The sequence below is a fragment of the Engystomops pustulosus genome, chromosome 2 (genome assembly GCF_040894005.1).
Source record: "Engystomops pustulosus chromosome 2, aEngPut4.maternal, whole genome shotgun sequence".
NCBI classification, from domain to species: Eukaryota; Metazoa; Chordata; class Amphibia; order Anura; family Leptodactylidae; genus Engystomops; species Engystomops pustulosus.
In genome coordinates, this window is record NC_092412.1 from 253,257,089 (window position 1) to 253,278,667 (window position 21,579).

Consider the following 21,579-nt stretch of genomic DNA (forward strand, 5'->3'; position numbering starts at 1 on the left):
ATTTTTCTCAGTTTTATTGCTGCTTTAGCTCCTATCACTCAGAGGTGATCAGTATAGTCAGATGGAATGAATATTAATTTCATTTTTCCTATTATATTCTGCCAATCCTTCCAAGTTTGGTGCTGGTGCTGTGTCTATGTAGTAAACTAATTTCTGTTACTGTATCTATTTAGTAAGCTTGGTTCTGGTACTATGTCTTCATTGTAAATTTGGTTATGTTACAGTATCTATGCAGTAAGTTTGGTGCTGGTGCTGTGTCTATGTAGTAAACTCATTTCTGTACTGTATCTATTTACTAAGCTTGGTTCTGGTACTATGTCTAAGTTGTAAACTTGGTTCTGTTACTGTATCTATGTAGTAAGCTTGGTTCTGGAACTGTGTCTATGTGGTAAACGAATTTCTATTACTATATCTATGTAGTAAACTCATTTCTGTTACTGTATCTATTTAGTAAGCTTGGTTTTGGTACTATATCTATATTATAAACTTGGTTCTGTTACTCTATGCAGTAAGTTTGGCTCTGGAACTATGTCTATGTTGTATACTTGATTCTGTTACTGTATCTATGTAGTAAGCTTGGTTCTGGAACAGTGTATATATGGTAAATTCATTTCTGTTGCCATATCTATGTACTAAACTAATTTCTGTTACTGTATCTATGTAGTAAGCTTGGTTTTGGTACTGTGTCTATGTTGTATACTTGATTCTGTTACTATATCTATGTAGTAAGCTTGGTTCTGGAACAGTGTATATGTGGTAAATTCATTGCTGTTACCATATCTATGTAGTAAACTCATTTCTGTTACTGTATCTATGTAGTAAGCTTGGTTCTGGTACTATGTCTATGTTCTATACTTGATTATGTTACTGTATCTATGTAGTAAGCTTGGTTCTGGAACTGTGTCTATGTAGTAAACTAATTTCTGTTACTATATCTGTGTAGTAAACTCAGGTCTGTTATGGTATCTATGTAATTAAGCTTGGTTCCTGTACTGTATTGATGTATTATAACTGATTTTAGGATCCTGGCAGTGAATGTGGATATGAGCACTGAATCAATCCGTCAAGAGAGCTGTTAGACATACTGATGGGCCGGAGAATAATTCATCTGCAGCAGATTTATGGGTCAGTATTTCTGCTAATAACGTAGATACCTGGATAATGCAACAAATTAATTTGCAACAAATAATTAAAAAACTTAACTTTCATCTTTGTATTTTTTTTGACAAAAACAGAAATCTAAAAAGTTTAAATATCTTTATTAGAAAGACTTAATTTATGCCAATATAACTTAACTTATAAAATAAAGACAGTACAAAATATACAATGTAATAAAAAGCAAAAAATAATGGATTGACAACTAACTAAATATTACATCCTCCAGGTGTAATACCAACCAGTTAACGCTTACAGTATTTGTTTGGCTCTGGCTCTGTAGTCACATATTTATAGATCAATAATGACTCAATACAAGTAAATTTGTTAAAAAAGATTATTTTCAATGTTTCAGCAGCATGTTACAGAGCAAAAGGAGCTGAGTCGACTGTACACTGTTTCCAATTTTAAGGCAGCATATTACATAGCATGAGCTGAGTAGATCTTACAAAGTGTCCCATCAGCAGTCAGAGTGTTATAGAGCAGGAGGAGCTGAGCAGATTGTACATAGTGTCCTATCTGCAGGCAGCATGTTATAGAGCAGGAGGAGCTGAGCAGATTGTACATAGTGTCCTATCTGCAGGCAGCATGTTATAGAGCAGGAGGAGCTGAGCAGATTGTACATAGTGTCCTATCTGCAGGAAGCATGTTATAGAGCAGGGGGAGCTGAGCAGATTGTACATAGTGTCCTATCTGCAGGCAGCATGTTATAGAGCAGGAGGAGGTGAGCAGATTGCACATAATGTAGGGCACTACATCCTGCAGGCAGCATGTTATAATTTTTCACACAATCTCCAAAAGAAATTGAGTTGGGAGTTATATGACACTGTGCAAGTTCCAGGAACTGGTTATTACATTCAGTCATTACACATCTTCAAAAACTCTGGGGGCCATGGCAGTAGAAGCAGAGAAATTAAGGGATACTTAAAATTGTACCGGAGACTCTCACCACACAGCAACCAGGAGCAAAGTAAGTGCCTTCTAAAATCAACTTTGTTACAAGAGCTTCTCCATGCTACAGATTGACTGGCTGTTACACTGTGCAGAAGCACTGAGGGAACAGAGGAGGAGACAATGCAACAGTCTGGGAATCTGCAGCACAAAGTGGCTGTGGTAACACATTCCAGACTCCTTCTGGATCATTAGCATAATTTTTAAAGTTAATTTTAGTAAAGGAAAGAGGTCATAGATAACAAATATAAGTGGATTGCCACAGTCCCGGTGCCTGGATCTATGAGTAATGTCATTATGGATTTTGATGGAAGATTTCCTTTTTACGCTGACCAAACCATTTAGGAGAATTTGAAATCACTATGTTCTCATGAATCAAATTTTTATTTTAATTTTTCAGCCCAAATGAGTTAATAATATTTACTAAATAAGATATTGTCACCCTAACAAATATGACTACATCTACATAGCAAGGTGCAGTTGATTGCATTAGAAAATTATTGCTTTGCCCGATGTCAAAGCCTCGGTGTCCTTAAAGGGGCTGGCCAGTCTCTTACATAAGTTGCCAGGCTCCTTTACTGGCTTAATAATAATTCCTGAATGTCCATTAAGTGATTCAGCTTTCTGCTTTACTTACTTTAGTGCTGTTTGCAAACTCTCCGTGGATCTTTGTTTACATGTCTGAGCTCTGCTGAATAGGAGGAACTGTAGCAGAAGATTATAACTCATCCTGCTCCCTCCCCACTCCCTGTGAGTAAGACGGACATTGAGAGAAAAAGACCCAATGGGGGGCGCCATGAGGACGGGACGAAGGACTGAGAAAGAGGAAGATATGTATAAAAACAGAGAGAAGGATGGGGAAAACAGGGAAAGGATGAAGCTTTCAAAGGAGGCAAAGGCACAGGCACATATACATACAGCAACATGTCTAATGGAAGATGCTTATTATAAGGTGGCCAACAGTGTTCAGCTATAGTAGGAAAGCCTAAGGTGGTCTAAGGACTCGGCTAGATGTGTCGGTTGGTCATGTGACTTTTGTGGCCAATCAATCAGAGGAGTCGATATAAACGTCATCCATCATTTTCAGCTCATGAATTTTCGTGAAATCCTTGACAATAACATTTGCGATTCTTTAGTTTTAGGAGACACCGTAACCTATTATCTGCTGATACATCACAACTGGAATAAATTATTGTGCAGAGCTTGATTTTTTTTTTTTTCAGGAACTTAACAAACCATTAGCCACGGCAATCGTCAGGGTTCCCCATTCAGTTTACAAATTTTTTTTTGTTTTATACAAAAATAAAATTAAAAAAACTTAACCAATAACAACAAATATACCCAATATACAAACAACAAAAAAACATTAAAAAAACAGAGCTTCCCAGGAAGTAAACATTGCACTGCTGCTGCCGGTGGCCTATAAATACATACACTGAATAGCTAAATCACGGAAACCAAAAATCCTTCATTCTCGAGATTATGGGAATTCCTGTTTATGATCCACAAGATCTTAGACTTGAGACCAACATGGAGGTTTTCTGCCTTTAGTGGTGGTGATTTTTCTGCAGTCAAATAATACAAAGTATATAAAAAGGGTGTAAAATTGTTCAAATTGTGTATCGAAAAGGCAACAAAAACCTGACCTAAGAGGCCGATTACATGGGGCACATTTACTAAGGGTCCATGGACCGCGATTCCGTCAGGTTTTCCAGAATATTTCCGTTTTGCGCAGAATTGGCCTGGGTTTTTAGCGCACGTGATCGGATTTTGGCGCATCGGCGCCGGCATGCATGCAACAGAAATCGGGGTGCATGGCCGTCTAACAACCCAACGGATTCGGAAAAAATGTGGAATTTAAAAAAACAAAATGTGTTGGCAAGATCACTGCACTTACATGCACCGGGAAGAAGAAGATGAACTCCGGCGGACCTCGGCGCAGCATCGGCACCTGCAGGAACTCGGGCGCACAAGCTTAGTGAATCGCGACAGACGCGAATCTATGTCGGACAACGCACCACGGGATCGCGTCCGGACCGGGTAAGTAAATCTGCCCCTTAGTCTTGGATTTTCCCCGATAAAAATCCAAGGCAAACTCCATGCTTCATTGATTCTACAGGGAGATCACCGGCTCAAATTCTGCCGCTTGAAGGCACCACTACAGTCCAATATTACTTCTTCTCTATGAAAACCTTATCTAATGATAAAAACTTTTTGGTTCAGTAAATGTATTGATAAAAAAAATCCCTGAAAAGCCCAAAAATTTCGAAAGATTGGGAAAATTAACTTTGTACAAAGCCATGCAAGTCTTCATTCCATGTTTTATAGATCCACGGGATCTCACGGAGCCACCACTGGAAGGCGGACATTTTTGTGGAGTCCACAGTATTATGAAAGTTAGAACCTAGCAACGTCCATCCCGGCTCCAATCACATTATTCCCATTCAGAGAACTGGCCGTCACAAAGTCTTCAAGGAGCCTTAAAAGTAATGAAAATTCCATGGAACCATTGAAAGAGAAAAATTTGGGAATTCAGTTCATTCTCCCTTTGTGATGTCAGTCACTTGTTTCCGAAATCTCTGTCCTTGCTTCAAGGGACTGCGGCTTCTCCGGTGTCTTTGATGAATTTTGTATTCTCTTCTCTGTTAGAAAAAAAAGGGGAAAAAATTAACAGAATCTGAAGAATTTTTTTTTTTTTTTTATGAAATATTGTGAAATTGAGTTAAATCTGTAACAATAAATATATTTTTAACTGAACCAGAGATTTCTCTAACCAACGGCGACTCTACATGACTAAAGCAGGACACGGGGTCCAGATAGAGATCAAGCTTCTTCACACAGATACTGGAACAGATGCAGGACATGGTGATCAACCAAAAAAAGGTCAATCCAAGTCGAAGGGGAATAGGAAAAGAGGCAGGTCACAGAGGTCCAGGAACTGGCCAACACTTGGACAAAACAGAGCAGATCCTGAGGCGCGAAACAGGGATCCACTTCATCGGGTTTGCTCATCACTACCTATTTTGTGTGTCCTGGCTAACACCAGGAAAAACCTGGCTAACACTAGGACACACCTGGCTAACACCGGGACACACCTGGCTAACACCGGGACACACCTGGCTAACACCAGGACACACCTGGCTAACACCGGGACACACCTGGCTAACACCGGGACACACCTGGCTAACACCGGGACACACCTGGCTAACACCGGGACACACCTGGCTAACACCGGGACACACCTGGCTAACACCGGGACACACCTGGCTAACACTAGGACACACCTGGCTAACACCAGGACAAACCTGGCTAACACTAGGACACACCTGGCTAACACCGGGACACACCTGGCTAACACCAGGACAAACCTGGCTAACACTAGAACACACCTGGCTAACACCAGGACAAACCTGGCTAACACTAGGACACACCTGGCTAACATCGGGACAAACCTGGCTAACACCGGGACACACCTGGCTAACACCGGGACACACCTGGCTAACACCAGGACACACCTGGCTAACACCAGGACAAACCTGGCTAACACCAGGACACACCTGGCTAACACCGGGACACAAATGGCTAACACCGGGACAGACCTGGCTAACACCAGGACACAAATGGCTAACACCGGGACACACCTGGCTAACACCTGGACACACCTGGCTAACACCGGGACACACCTGGCTTACACCGGGACACACCTGGCTAACACCGGGACACACCTGGCTAACACCGGGACACACCTGGCTAACACCGGGACACAAATGGCTAACACCGGGACAGACCTGGCTAACACCAGGACACAAATGGCTAACACCGGGACAGACCTGGCTAACACCGGGACACACAAAATAAGTACTGTGGGAGATTTGGCCCAGTAGAGACCGTGGTAGCGGGGTGCTGTGATGCAGTTCAAGACAGTGACACCAAAGTACAGTCCAAAACAGGTCTCGCCTGCGTTTATTGTAGCAGCAAAATAAAACAGCCTTCACATTCAGGCATTAAATAAACAAAAATCCTACCCGTCAGGGTGCTAACTATACAGGTGTTCACTAACTCACCACTATACAAAATCACTTGGCTGCTCCAGGCACAGAGGTCAGGGCTGTGTGCTCTCCAGCCTCCTTCCAGAGAGAACAACACTCTGAGCTCTGCTGAGTGGTTTAAAAAAAAGACTGATTGGGCTGCTCCCATCACCTGTGTCCAAGGTGCTGGACACCCAACCTCAGCACTAAGGCCTTGCATAATAGCAAAACCTAGGGGAAACATACCGCCCATCCACAGTTAACCCCTTCAGTGTGTCACATACCCTCCCCCTCTGTTTGACCCTGTGGGGGCGAACACTTTTGGCCATCAGGCAGTGGGTACGAGACAGGGCATCGGCATTCCCATGCAGCTTTCCTGCCCGATGTTCTACCGTGAACTTGAAATTTTGTAACATTAGGAACCACCTTGTGACCCTGGCGTTCCTCTCTTTGGCCTGACTCATCCAGGTGAGGGGAGAGTGATCGCTCACTAGTGTAAACTGTCGCCCTATCAAGTAATACCTCAGGGATTCCAGAGCCCATTTTATCGCCAAGCACTCCCTCTCAACTATGCTATAGTTCTTCTCAGGAGGTGTGAGCTTGCGGCTCAGGAATGTCACGGGATGTTTCTCACCCTCCACTAATTGGGACAGGACAGCCCCTAAGCCCACGTCCGAAGCGTCAGTCTGCACAATAAAGGTCTTGGTGAAGTCAGGGGTGATCAGTACCGGTCCCTCGCACAAAACCGTCTTAAGTCGCTGAAACGCCCCCTCAGCCTCTTCACTCCACTTTACCATCACCGCCCTGCTACCCTTGGTCAGGTCAGTCAGGGGTGCCGCTATGGTAGCAAAATCGGGGATAAATCGGCGATAATAGCCCACTATGCCTAGGAAAGCCCTCACTTGCTTCTTGCTCATAGGTCGTGGCCACTGCTGGATCGCCTCCACTTTATTTACTTGGGGTTTGATGACACCTCGCCCAATACGGTACCCCAGGTAACGGGCCTCTTCCAGACCCAGTGCACATTTTTGGGGGTTCGCTGTCAACCCTGCTGCCCTCAGGGAGTCTACCACTGCTTGCACCTTGGCCAGGTGACTCTCCCAATCGGTACTATAAACTATGATGTCATCCAGGTAGGCCGAGGCATATCTCCGGTGAGGTTTTAGCACGAGATCCATTAACCTCTGGAATGTGGCGGGAGCCCCATGTAGCCCAAAGGGGAGTACCACGTACTGAAAAAGCCCATCAGGAGTAACAAAAGCGGTCTTCTCTTTGGCCCTGTCAGTAAGGGGTACCTGCCAATACCCTTTCGTCAGGTCAAGGGTGGAGAAGAATCTAGCCTGTCCAAGTCGTTCTATCAACTCGTCAACCCTGGGCATGGGATAAGAATCAAATTTGGACACCTCGTTCAACTTCCTAAAGTCATTGCAGAACCGTAGGGAACCATCAGGTTTGGGAATCAACACAATAGGACTCGACCAGTCACTTTTAGACTCCTCGATAACCCCCAGGTCTAACATCTGCCTGACTTCTTCGGATATGGCAAGCCGGCGCGCTTCAGGGACCCGGTAGGGTTTTTGGTGTACCCGGATGTGGGGTTCGGTTATGATATCATGCTTGATGACTGAAGTACGTCCCGGTAACGTAGAGAACACATCCACATTTCGGAGCACAAACTCCTTCGCTTCCTGAATCTGGGCCCTGGAGAGGGACTCCGAGATCCGTACTTCAGGCACCTTGGCATCGGGTACACCTACCTCCGGTGTCCCCTTCTTGGGGACAGACGCTTTTTCTACTCCCACGGCCATCAGGGACTCCCTTTCCCTCCATGGCTTTAGGAGGTTCACGTGGTATATCTGTTCGGGTTTCCTCCTCCCCGGCTGAGATACCTTGTAGGTTACCTCCCCTACTTTCTCCATGACCTCATATGGTCCTTGCCATTTTGCCAAGAACTTGCTCTCAACGGTGGGCACCAGAACTAGCACTCTGTCGCCTGGGTTAAAGGTCCTGAGTCTGGCTGACCTATTGTAGACCCTAGACTGGGCCTCTTGTGCCCTTGTCATGTGCTCCTTTACAAGGGGCATTACCGCCGCTATGCGGTCCTGCATAAGGGAGACGTGTTCTATCACACTACGGTGGGGGGTCCTCTCCTGTTCCCAGGTCTCCTTGGCTATATCCAAAAGCCCACGTGGGGAACGGCCATATAACAGCTCAAAGGGTGAGAAACCCGTGGAGGACTGGGGAACTTCACGTATGGCAAACATCAAATAGGGCAACAAACAATCCCAGTCCTTCCCATCCTTGCTGACCACCCTCTTTAGCATCCCCTTCAAGGTCTTGTTAAACCTCTCGACTAGGCCATCTCTCTGAGGATGATACACAGAGGTGCGGAGCTGTTTAACCTGCAGTAACTTACACATCTCCTTCATTACCCTAGACATGAATGGGGTACCCTGGTCAGTCAAGATTTCCTTGAGGAGGCCTGTGCGGGAGAATACCTGGAACAGCTTCCTAGCAATATTTTTGGAGGAGGTGTTCCTTAATGGAATCGCCTCGGGATACCGCGTAGCGTAGTCCAGGATAACCAGGATGTATTGGTGCCCCCTTGAGGATTTGACTATGGGGCCAACCAGATCCGTTGCAATCCGTTCAAATGGCACCTCTATGATTGGTAGCGGGACCAAAGGACTCCTGAAGTGGGACACCGGGGCAGTAAGTTGACACTCAGGGCAGGAGCTACAATACCGGTTTACCTCCTCCCACACCCCGGGCCAGAAAACTCTCTGCAGGATCCTCTCCCGGGTCTTCTCAGCACCTAAGTGCCCTCCCAGCACATGTTTGTGTGCCAACTCTAGCACCAGCCTACGGTGAGATTGGGGTACTACAAGTTGCTCAACCTCCTCACCCCGTATCTGGTCGACCCTGTACAACAGCTCCCCAACAATCACCATTAGGGGGTATATTTTGTCAGCCCCTGGTATTTGGAGTACCCCATTTATCACCTTAACATTCTCCCGTGCTTTAAACAAGGTAGGGTCCTGTAGCTGTGCAGCCCCAAAATTCTCACGGGAAAACTCAAGGTCCGGCATGTCGGCCACCTCCTCGTGGCCCTCGACCTCACCAGCTAGGACCTCTAGGGGAGAGAATTCATCACATGGGGTCACCCCTACTGCTGGTGTGGGTACATCGGCCTCAAAGGGTTCAGGGGCCAAGGCCGGACATACCTGACGTCCATTATCTGCAACAGCACCTGAGGTGGGTCTTCGTCTCCAGAGGTCCCAAAACACCAGTAAGTCTCTGCCGATAATAGCCTCATGAAACAGGGTTCCCACCACCCCCACTTCATGGGTAATAGTACCACAAGGTGTATGTAGGTTGATGACAGCAGTGGGATATTCGCGAGTGTCCCCATGTAAACACAACACTCCCACTTTACGCCCACTGTACAGTCCAGGATCAACCAAAGTTCCCCGCACCAGGGTAACCAGACTCCCTGAGTCTAGCAAGGCTTCCACCGTGTGACCACCGATTGTGACCATACACACTTGGGGTTCTGCATCCGTGACTGACTCGGCAGCCAGAACCGGCCGGGCAAAGAGTGACATTCGCCGGGTCTGGTTGCAGTCCATTGGCTCCACTGACAGGGGACAGTTGGCAGCAATATGGCCCATTTCATGGCATCGCCAGCACTGGATACGGCTATGACCTCTGTCACGAGCCTCACTGGGTTTCTGTGTATCCAAGCCCCCCAGTGTACCCCCTCCCAACCTGACCTGTTTCCCTTTTTCTGCAGTAGCAGTCCTACCAGATGGTTTAATGGCCTTGTCACTGGCACTGCTTCGTGTGGGAGGGATAAGTAGAAGATCCTCCGTAGCCCGATATCTCTCTACTAGGGACACAAGTTCCTCAGCATTTGTGGGACCGGCCTGTCCAACCCACCGCTGGAGCCGAGAGGGCAGAGAACGGGTGAACTTGTCAAGAACCACTCTCTCGACCATCTGTGCTGGGGTGCAGTCATCGGGTTGTAGCCACTTCCGGACAAGATGGATCAGGTCATGCATTTGGGAGCGCGGGGGTAGTTTTTCAGAGTATGCCCACTGGTGGACCCGGCTGGAACGAACTTGAACGGTGACCCCAAGACGAGCCAGAATCTACCCCTTTATCTGGGGGTACTCACGGGCCTCCGTTTCACTCAGGTCGTAGTAGGCCTTCTGCGATTCGCCTGTCATGAACGGCGCCAGGACATCTGCCCACTGCTCAGCTGGTAACTCCTCTCGCTCAGCTACTCGCTCGAACACAGTGAGATAAGCCTCCACGTCGTCGGTCGCCATCATCTTTTGTAAAGCCTTCTGCACTGCAGCCCGTGCGGAATGCTGGACAACCGGGTACCCTTGCAAACCAGTATGGGACCCCTCAGTAGTCGTCGCTTGCGGTGCTGCCATAACGCCAGAAAACTTTTCCATCATCAGCTGGAACATGGCTCGGGACTCTTCCTGCTGTTGCTGTAGCATGGCTCGGGACTCTGCCTGCTGTTGCTGGAGCATGGCTTGCTGCTGTCGGGACCTCTCCTGCTGCTGGAGCATGGCTTGCTGCTGGCGGGACCTCTCCTCCTGCTGCTGGAGCATGGCTTGCTGCTGGCGGGACCTCTCCTCCTGCTGCTGGAGCATGGCTTGCTGCAGCTGGCGATTAGCCTGGGATTCTTCCTGCTGCTGGCGGGACCTCTCCTCCTGCTGCTGGAGCATGGCTTGCTGCAGCTGTCGATTAGCCTGGGACTCTTCCTGCTGCTGGCGGGACCTCTCCTCCTGCTGCTGGAGCATGGCCTGCTGCTGCTGCCGATTAGCTCTGGCCTCCTCTTGCAGGTATTTAATAAAGTCCTCCATCTTGGCTTTATCCTGCAATTTGCCTGCTGCTTTCACCCAGGCCATGCAATGTTGCAGGATGTAGCAAGCCTTTCAGGTGTGTGTCTTTTGAACTGCCCGCAATCCGAAGCACCATATGTGGGAGATTTGGCCCAGTAGAGACCGTGGTAGCGGGGTGCTGTGATGCAGTTCAAGACAGTGACACCAAAGTACAGTCCAAAACAGGTCTCGCCTGCGTTTATTGTAGCAGCAAAATAAAACAGCCTTTACATTCAGGCATTAAATAAACAAAAATCCTACCCGTCAGGGTGCTAACTATACAGGTGTTCACTAACTCACCACTATACAAAATCACTTGGCTGCTCCAGGCACAGAGGTCAGGGCTGTGTGCTCTCCAGCCTCCTTCCAGAGAGAGACAACCCTTCCAGCTCTGCTGAGTGGTTTAAAAAAAAGACTGATTGGGCTGCTCCCATCACCTGTTTCCAAGGTGCTGGACACCCAACCTCAGCACTAAGGCCTTGCATAATAGCAAAACCTAGGGGAAACATACCGCCCATCCACAGTTAACCCCTTCAGTGTCTCACAGTACATATGAGCGAACTCGGTGAAATGGACTAGAAAATTTAACAGGTTAACACCCGCGATTGGTGGCAGTTATTATCGCGACTTAAAACAAACCCCAACCCCTTGCCCTAGGTTACACCCATGATTATTGCCGGCACCAATCACAGGTTATAACCCATTAAATGCGGCTGGCGGCTTTAACTCTAGTGGCCATTTTGGAGAATATTTGATTGGTGGGGGAAGGTTAAGTCAAACCCGGACCTGAACGTCTGACTGGGACCCGAGCTTTGCATTTCAGGTCCAATCAACACTAAAAAAAAGGACTGTGGCAGGTCATAGAGGTCCATGAACTGGGCTACTACCAGAACAGACAAAACAGGCACAAAGACAAGGGAGCGTGGTGGGTACATATACAGTCATGACATAGAATATGATATTCGCAGTTTTTACTGAGATGTGGAGGACTCTCTGCCTGGTGAGGACCTAGTCTGAGTATTGGTAACTCCTATCTCCAAGAACCTCCAGACTTTTTTCTACTCCTACTCAACTCTCTAAGGCAAATCACAGAGATCCAGAAACTGGCTAAAATGACAAGTCATGGAGATCCAGGAAAAGGCCAAGATACATCATAGAGATTATGGTACAGAGGTAGGTCACAGAGAACCAGGTATGGGGTAAAACCAGGAAAGACAAAGACTTAGGACTAAGTCAAATCATAGAGATCCAGGAAAAGGCCAAAAGGTCGTGGATACTGGGCCAGGGGCCAGAGCACAACTCAAATTGTACAAGTAGAAGTTTAGGTTTCCAGAAGCTCCAACACCACCGTCCAAGCTGTATCTGAGGTGCCTGGTCCATCTGACCAGTACCTCCCTCTAAACTGAGGGCCTAAAAATAAGCTGCAGATTGCTTCCTCTTCATTCTGGTGGAGCCTCTGGTTTTACCTACAAATTTTCTTTATTTTGGAGGAAAATTAACCTCTAGGCTTTTTTTGAGCATTTTCTACAAATATGACCCAGTCCCCAAGACTATGAAATTCTTAGTAGGTAAGTACAATTTCTTACAATTTTGCTCCTAGATGACCCAAACCCAGAGAGTTGTAGATTACACCTGATTGTACCAGACTTATTTATTGAAAAAAATCCAAATTAAGTGAAATTGACAAAAAAACGCAGTTGTGCCATTTTCTGTAGGTCTTTTTTATGTTGTTCCCCATTAATGATAAACGATAAATATACTGCCATACAATAATATACAGGCAGCCCCCGGGTTACGTACAAGATAGGTTCCGAAGGTTTGTTCTTAAGTTGAATTTGTATGTAAGTCGAAACTGTATATTTTATTATTGTAGATCCAGACAAAAAAAATTTTTTGCCCAAGTGACAATTGGAGTTTCAAAATGTTTTGCTGTAATTGGACCAAGAATTAGCAATAAAGCTTCATTACAGACACCTTATAGCTGATGATTGCAGCCTGGGACTATAGTAACATCCAGGGAGGTCACCAGAGGTCACCAGAGGTCACAGGGGTCTGTCTGTAACTAGGGGTCGTCTGTAAGTCGGGTGTCCTTAAGTAGAGGGACCACCTGTACTGCTATACTATTACAGGGCTGTGATTACTGGGAGCCTCAGAGCTCCCGACTGACATGACAACCTTCTCTGATGATGGATGGGAAGGTGGAGTTAATCAGAAGGTGGTGGTGCCACTGTTTATGTGTCATGGGGGGGGATTGAAGCTCCCAATAAAGGCACCAATCCCAGATGTTATCAGTGAGCGTCTTCTATGTTATCAAGCAGACCTCAGCCTGGTATGGAGAAGGCTAAGCCTCGGAGCTCTCTTCCCCGCTCCATGCCTTACACGTATGACTGGTTGGTGTTGGTACAAGCCAAAAAAAAAAAATTGTCATCCAGCCAAGTTTCTGTCATATACTAGATATTGGAGGGTTTGGAATTGGCGGATACTTACGGTGACTGAGCTTCGATGTTGTTTGTGGCGTTTGTTGTAAGAATTACTCTGTTGTTCTCCATAGTGTCTGCCAAAAACAATAAAAAAAACCTCAGAGAGTATCTTTATTATTATTACCATTAAATAATTTCACATATCACATATCCCCCCAATTATTCCTGGGGCCTGGACTATGTTTTTATATAGTCGTGAGCTCATATTATCTTCACATGCTCTTCCTGTTCTCTGTATTCTGGTATCCTGACCTTCTGCCTATATTCAGACTACCCTTCTGACTTGTGATTTTGTACTGCATTCTCTCTCTCCTTTGTTATAAGGTTCTGGCGACTACTCTTCTCTATTTGTTCTGTCTTTTTTTGATTTCTGTGTTTTGCGTTTTGGCAAAGGAAGGGAACATTACTAGAGATGAGCGAGCACTAAAATGCTCGGGTGCTCGTTATTTGAGACGAACTTTTCCAGATGCTCGAGTGCTCGTCTCGAATAACGAGCCCCATTGAAGTCAATGGGAGACTCGAGCATTTTTCAAAGGGACCATGGTTCGGGAATAAAATGTGTTATTTAATTGAAAAAGAATGTCTTCTGATAAGTTAGCAGATGTATGCAAACATCTGCAATCTATTCTTCACTGTTCCGCACGTATATTATCTCCCGACAAGTTATCAGATGTGAAGAACAGCGAAGAATAGAATAAAAACAGTGAACACAGGATGATTTAAGTGAAAAACACAGTGAAGAATAGATTGCAGATGTTCGGCACATCTGCTTACTTGTCGGGAGATACGCTGTCCCGGGATCCGCTCCTCTTCTTCCACTGAAGTCTCCCCGATGTCTCCCTGCTGCCCGATGTCTCCCTGGTGCCCGATGTCTCCCTGGTGCCCGATGTCTTCCTGCTGCGCGCGATGTCTCCCTGCTGCGCGCGATGTCTCCCTGCTGCGCCCGATGTGTCTCTGCTGCGCCCGATGTGTCTCTGCTGCGCCCGATGTCTCCCTGGTGCGCGATGTCTCCCCGTTCCGCGTGTATCTTCCGACAAGTAAGCAGATGTGCCGAACATCTGTAATCTATTCTTCACTGTGTTTTTCACTTAAATGATCCTGTGTTCACTGTTTTTATTCTATTCTTCATTGTTCTTCACTGTGTTTGTTTAATTAAATGCTCGATCTCGAGCAGGGGAAATACTCGTCCGAGCAACAAGCCGTTTCGAGTACCTTAATACTCGAACGAGCATCAAGCTCGGACGAGTATACTCGCTCATCTCTAAACATTAAGCATTAGGGTCCACTGTCTATGTCATTTATTCATTTCCAGAGCCTCCATTACACCCCCCTTATGTGATACTCCGGTGTTTGAACCCCCTATTACACCCCACATATGAATCTTGACCTTGCTGAAGGAGACCACCTTTCAGTTCTATGGGACTTGCAGGATGGCTCACTGTATGGCTATATCTCTTAGAAGTGAAGCTTTCCCATACGCATGCTTTCTCTTGGAGTAGTCTTAGATTCTGTGATCGCTGGTATGAGTGGGACAGGGAATACTAGTGCATGACACTAAGTGTGCAACTAAAAAAATGAGGCAAGAGGCAAAGGTCAGGGCAGGTAATACAGGTAGAAATACCACAATGTACAAGTTACTGTTTCTCCAAATCTGACCACATTAGGGTGATGGAGACAGGGTCATTCCCACTTCCCTGTGAAAAGAATAATCCTTTAATGTATTCAGATCTTCAGTTTTCTTTACTTTTGGCAAGAAATGTCCATCTACAGTTTGTCATGTGTGTCCGCCTTTCCCAGTGATGTCAACCAAATTTGTCACATTGGGGCAGATTTACTTACCCGGTCCATTCGCGATCCAGCGGCTCGTTCTGTGTGGAGGATTTGGGTGTTCACTAAGGTAGTTCCCCCGATGTCCACCAGGTGTCGCTGCTGCGCTGAAGTTCGTCGGAATGCACTGAAGGTTCACCAAGCCAGGCCAGGTGCAGGTAAGCGAGTGTCAAGAGACACTTTTTTTTTTTTAATGCGGCAGTTTTTCTGAATCCGTCGGGTTTTCGTATGGCCACGCCCCCCCCCATTTCAGTCGCGTGCACGCCGGCGCCGATGCGCCGCAATCCGATCGCGTGCGCCAAAAACCCAGGGCAATTCAGGGAAAATCGCCGCAAAACGGAAAAATTTGGGTAACCCGCCAGAAAAACGTGATTCGGGCCCTCAGTAAATGACCCCCATTGTCTTCAGGCTAACAGAAAGCATAAAGAAAAGGGGAATTCCGAACCTGGTAATATTACCCCTTAAATACCATGGTCTAAAGTGACCCTGGCATCTTAGTGGTTATGATATATGAGATCGCTTGTGTTGAGGAAGCTGGTGATAGGACATCATCTGGGATGAGGTAATAGTGAGGTTAAATCTCTAAAAAAGGGGGCGAACCACACAGGAACCGCCTCTTATTAAAATGATTGCACACAAGCCGCCTCCTTCTTTCCTGCCATGACAACCCTCTCCTGCAAGTCAATAGGCAAATCTCTAGAGGTGAAGTTATTAGGGGCACAAGAGCCAACAAGTAACAATCACATCAAGCTTTGGTGCCTAAAGGGTAATAACTTAGGTGGGATCACGTTACAGATTTTGGCAAAAAATTATTTAGCCAAAAAAATATTCATTCCCTTTAACAAAACTAAACAGCGATACAGAAATAGTCACAGAATGTCATCACGTATTACAGCAAGAACGTCTGGAATTCCCCGGACTTCCTTCAACAGCCCGAGCAAAGCGAGAACGTGATTATTGTGAAACGAAACCTGATGCAGCAGTTTTCACCTCTACTCATAGAGTTTAGTTAAAGGGAACCTGTCAGCAGAAATTGACCTAATAAACCACTTTCAAGTGCTCAAGCAGCTGAAAAGCTCAGAGAATATAACTCTTTCATGACCTGGTTTGGTGGCATCATCCAGAAACTCAACTTTGAAGTGAGAGGTGAAATGGTTGTATAAAGTCAAGGAGGCGGAGAGTTTAACTCTGAAGTCAAGCTCTCCCTGCCTCAGGAACGCCCCTTTCACTGTAATTGGTCCTGCATTTAGAAACATCACTAAGCAGAACTCCTGAAGTCCGCTGCATGATATCTATCACAGCATAGGAGGTGGAAACTGATTGTCTGGACCACAAACGAAACATGATCTTAAAGGTGTTACGCTGCATTACAACAAACCGGTATTGGCCACTTTCTGATGAATGGGTAGGAGAAACAGCACCACTCATAGCTTATAGGCAGTGCCTGGTATTGCAGGTCAATACCTGAAATAGTACTTTCTGTTCAACTTTGTTATTTTTAACAGCAAAAATAGCGCCAACATTATTTCAGCCAATAAAAATAACAGAATTTAGCGATGGATTTCATGAACAGGGGTGTGAACTGGACCCAAGGCTGAGTTGCAATCCCATTTATAAGCTTTAGATAAAAGTAGAGATTTTTCTGAAAGGAAATCCTCATTTACCAGAAATAATCTCAGTAATTTATAGGGCCAGTTCACATCATCACTGTTAGGTCGCGTTCACACAGTGCGTTTTGATTGCGTTGTGAGATGCAACCCAAAAGCTCCAACTGCGGTTACAAGCTTAACGCAATGGAAACACAATGGGGTTTCCCATTATTTACTGAGGGTCCCGCCGCCGCATTTTTGTCAGGTTTCCCGACTTTTTGGGGATCGTGTCGTACACGTCGGATGGTGTCGAAACTGCGGAGGCTTTCACGTGGCACAAGTCGGGAGGTGGCCCATCGGGCGATCCAACGGATTTGGACTAAGCGCGGGATTTAACATTTAAATTTGTGTCGCAAGCCAAGCACTTACATGCACCGGGAAGAAGAAGGTGAACTTCGGGGACCTGAGCGGGGAAGCAACACGAACAGGAAATCGGGCGCACGATCTTAGTGAATCGCGGCGCAGTGCATTATCGTCGAAGAGTCCGGATTGGGGATCGCGACTCGGACGCGTAAGTAAATGTGCCCCAACGTGACCTTAATATGTGATCATGGGAGACGCCTTTGGATTGCGCCTAAAAACGCGACGTGTGAATGCAGTCTTAGGAGTGGTGGAAGTCTTTCCAATATAACTTACCTCCGGTTAGTCACTGGAAAGACTCCGGCTTTTGGCTCTAAATAACTGAAGGAAATAACTGAAGGTCTAACCGAGATGTGAACCTTACTTATTACACCTAGAATCTTTCAGTCCCTCCCACATCCAGTTAGTAAAATCTTGTTACTTACTCGTTGGACACATCTTTCCCTTCCTCCAATAACAGCAAATTAAACCAAATGTCAAAATGGAGATGGCGATCGCCGCGACACTCGCTACAACGTAGAGTAGAATATTTCCGTCTTTCTCAACTGTTGGAACAGGATCCTCCATTATACCTGGAATGAAAAGTCTGGATTTTACAAAGATTATTTTACTATAAATTTCTTACATTCATTAATATAAATTGTCTGACCTTAACTGTGGCTTCTAGTGCGCAGCGTAACGGATCCCCTGCACATACAACTCGGTTACAAGTAAAGGTGCTTAGAGGTTACATACACTGATGACCTATCCAAAGATATCATACTGGTGGGGTAGAGTACTTCTACAGATTACAGCAGCTGATAAAGAGAGACAGAAACAGGATGTAGACAGCGCCGTTGTCTATGTAGTGGCTGGACGGAGTCTTTACAATTTTGTTCTTATTTAAATGAAGCTGTGCTGCAGTAACCCGGTCTGACCATTACTATGATATTGGAGCTGTTCACTTTCTTTTCCATTTTCAGTGTTCCACTTCTTGAGCACCACAGTTTTCTGCCATAGAAGCCCTGATAGATGTCCTCCTACTGTATGTCTAATACTATATATAACTTATGTTATTCAGACCTGCAGTATTAAAGGGAACCTGTCACCAGGAGAGCCATTTTCAGCACTCCCCCAGTCCCCACAGAGCATAGTACATGCACTGCCAAAGTGTTTTTGTATAAAAAATAGGTTTTACAGAAAAAAAGATCTGTTATATTGTACCTTTCATTAGCATCTTCTGTGTGACTAGGCTGTTGCCTAATGGGAGGGACTGGAAAGGATCAGTTCCCCCCCACCCTTGGGAAACATGTGACCTTTTCAAATATATGAATAACTCCCCTCACTCGGGATTGGCTGTAGAGAAGCAGGGGGCGTCGCTAAGCCAAGTGATGGGTGTTTTCATATATTTGAAAAGGTCACATGGAGGAGCTGTTTCCCAAGGGTGGTGGGAACTGCTCCTTTCCAGCCCCTCCCAGGGGACGAGTGCCCAGTCACACAGCAGATGCTAATGAAAGGTACAATATAACACATCTTTTTTTCTGTAAAACCAATTTTTAATACAAAAACACTTTGACAGTATATGTACTATGCTTTGTAGGGACTGGGGGAGTGCTAAAAATGGCTCTCCTGGTGACAGGTTCCCTTTAAGGTTACTTAGTATTTATGCCATATAGTAAACAGCGCAAAATTTATACTTAAAATGTCATAATTAGTGGTGTTTTTTAATCCTCTTCAGAAAGAGTTGAAACCTATTCAGTCAATATACAGATGGTCAAAAAGGGGGACACTACAAAAAGGACAAGATGTCTCGCAAGAAAAATGAAATGGAAAAATGAAAAATTTACAGATTTTCAAACTTGACTTAAAAATAGGAAAAAGGTTGCTGTGTCCTGAAGGCCAAAACTATCCTCTAGGGTTACGTCAATATACTGCAGAACTTTGTATATGGTCCTATGAGCAATCAGGCCCCCCTTGGCTTTAACAACTTAAGGAGCCTTAAAAGAATTGAAAAATTTTTTTTTAAGTCCTAAAAATTAAAACCTACTTTCCCTAGAATGCATTTAAAAAGGACTCAAACACAATTACGTATTCTCACATCCAAAAATATTAAAATCTGAAATGTAAATAAATAAATAAAGTAAAGTAAATAAAATATACAAATCAATGCAAAAATAAAGTAAAAAGTGATCAAAAGGCAGGTTCCAAAATGGTTCCTAAATGTGATATTCCGTTTAATTAAGTATCAATAAGAGATACCAAGATGAGATTTTTTAAGGTATTAAAATATGGGGAAAAAAAATATAATTTTCATTTTTGTAATTTGCCCTGCAAACTGAAAGTTTTGAAACCACAGCCCACAACTATGGCGCAACAGTCTTATTTTCACAGATTTTTTTTTTCCAGCCTCCTTGCACATGGAATATTTTGTGATGTCACTAGGAAGTAAAAGTTCCCCCTGTAGACAGCAAGATCTGAAAAATTATGGAAGAAGGGAAGTAGAAAACAGAAATGCAAAAACCCAAGAAGGTTTAGTCCTTAAAACGTTCAAAGGGCAGATTATTCAATAAAAAATAACAATTGGAGATATTAAAAAAAAAAAAATCTATGATGGTCTTAAAAAATAAAACGGCAAATTTTTTAATGAGCTAAAAATACCATGTATACTCGAGTATAAGCCTAGTTTTTCAGCACCAAAAAATGTATTGAAAACCCAAACTCAGCTTATACTCAAGTAAAAAAAATATATATCAAAACTAACCTTTCTGGCTTCCCCCGCTGCTGGCTATATACTGGGGCAAGGGGGCTGGTTATATACTAGGGGATATGGGCTGGCAGGCTATATACTGGGGGCAGGTGCTTGCTATAGACTATGGGGCAGGGTCCGGCAGGCTATATAAATGGGGAGGCATTTCCCACCCTCGGCTTATACTTGAGTCAATAGGTTTCCCCAGGTTTTTGTGGTAAAATTAGAGGCCTCGGCTTATACTTGGGTCGGCTTATACTCGAGTATATACGGTATAGATTTTCAGTGAAAAAGAGGAATTAAAGACTAACCTATGTGCTGCACGTTGGAGGAGACGTTATGGTGAGCCTCCACTCTACACGAGACGCTGGTGTTGCTGGTCACCGTCACCTTCAAGGTGCTTGAGATGTTGAATGTTTTGAAGTCTTCTTTGATAAAACACGAGGGGTTAGAATCCAGACGACACTTTTCATGATAAAACCGTGTCCCATTGTCATCGGTGATGTTCCACGATATTGTAGTAGGTTTTGGGAAACCACCTGAAGCTTTGCAGTGGAAGACAAGATCGGAACCCTTCTTCACCAGATGGTCTACTTCTCCATAATCCTCAAGGGAACTTTGACTTTGGAGCTTGGGAATACTAAAATTAGCTAGAAATCAAAATGTGTAGGGGTAAAACAAATGTTAGAGAAGACCTTCCACCACATCCATCAACCCCAACCATTTCCATCCTTCATCACGTCTCACTCAGCTGATACTGGTGTAGTTTGAATTATCTATATAGAATCCAACATTGAGTAATCAACGTCAATAATTTAGATATCTACTGTCAGATGACTAGTCCTAGGGTAGAGAAGACAAGTGGATGGACACAACTAATACTAAAGAACTAAAAATAGTACAATTTAATGCTTGGAAATGGTGGAAGCTACAGAGAAGTTTCCGACAACAACAGAATCAGCGTTAGTAAGGTTCTAGATTAATTCAAGTACCGTAGCTGGTGTGGGTGAAGAAACTTTAAGGTCCACATTTATGAAAAATTTTAATAAAAAAACACCACACAGGAGACACATCCTCTATATACTACACCACACAGGAGACACATCCTCTATATACTACACCACACAGGAGACACATCCTCTATATTCTACACCACACAGGAGACACATCCTCTATATACTACACCACACAGGAGAGCAAACACATCCTCTATATACTACACCACACAGGAGACACATCCTCTATATACTACACCACACAGGAGACACATCCTCTATATACTACACCACACAGGAGAGCTGACACATCCTCTATATACTACACCACACAGGAGACACATCCTCTATATACTACACCACACAGGAGACCCATCCTCTATATACTACACCGCACAGGAGACACATCATCTATATACTACACCACACAGGACACATCCTCTATATACTACACCACACAGGAGACACATCCTCTATATACTACACCACACAGGAGACACATCCTGTATAT

General features: G+C 44.9%; 1 protein-coding gene across 1 annotated transcript in view; it reads right to left on the reverse strand.

Moving 5' to 3' along the window:
• Nucleotides 1–1,285: 1,285 nt before the first annotated feature.
• Nucleotides 1,286–21,579, reverse strand: part of LOC140119637 (uncharacterized) — a 61,717-nt gene continuing 41,423 nt past the window's right edge. The window contains exons 5-8 of the mRNA XM_072138867.1: nt 20,385–20,723; nt 17,774–17,920; nt 13,520–13,586; nt 1,286–4,748 (exon numbers count right to left, since the gene is read on the reverse strand). Coding sequence (XP_071994968.1) covers nt 4,697–4,748; nt 13,520–13,586; nt 17,774–17,920; nt 20,385–20,723 — 605 coding nt within the window. The 3' untranslated portion in view covers nt 1,286–4,696. The remainder of the gene's footprint in view (nt 4,749–13,519; nt 13,587–17,773; nt 17,921–20,384; nt 20,724–21,579) is intronic.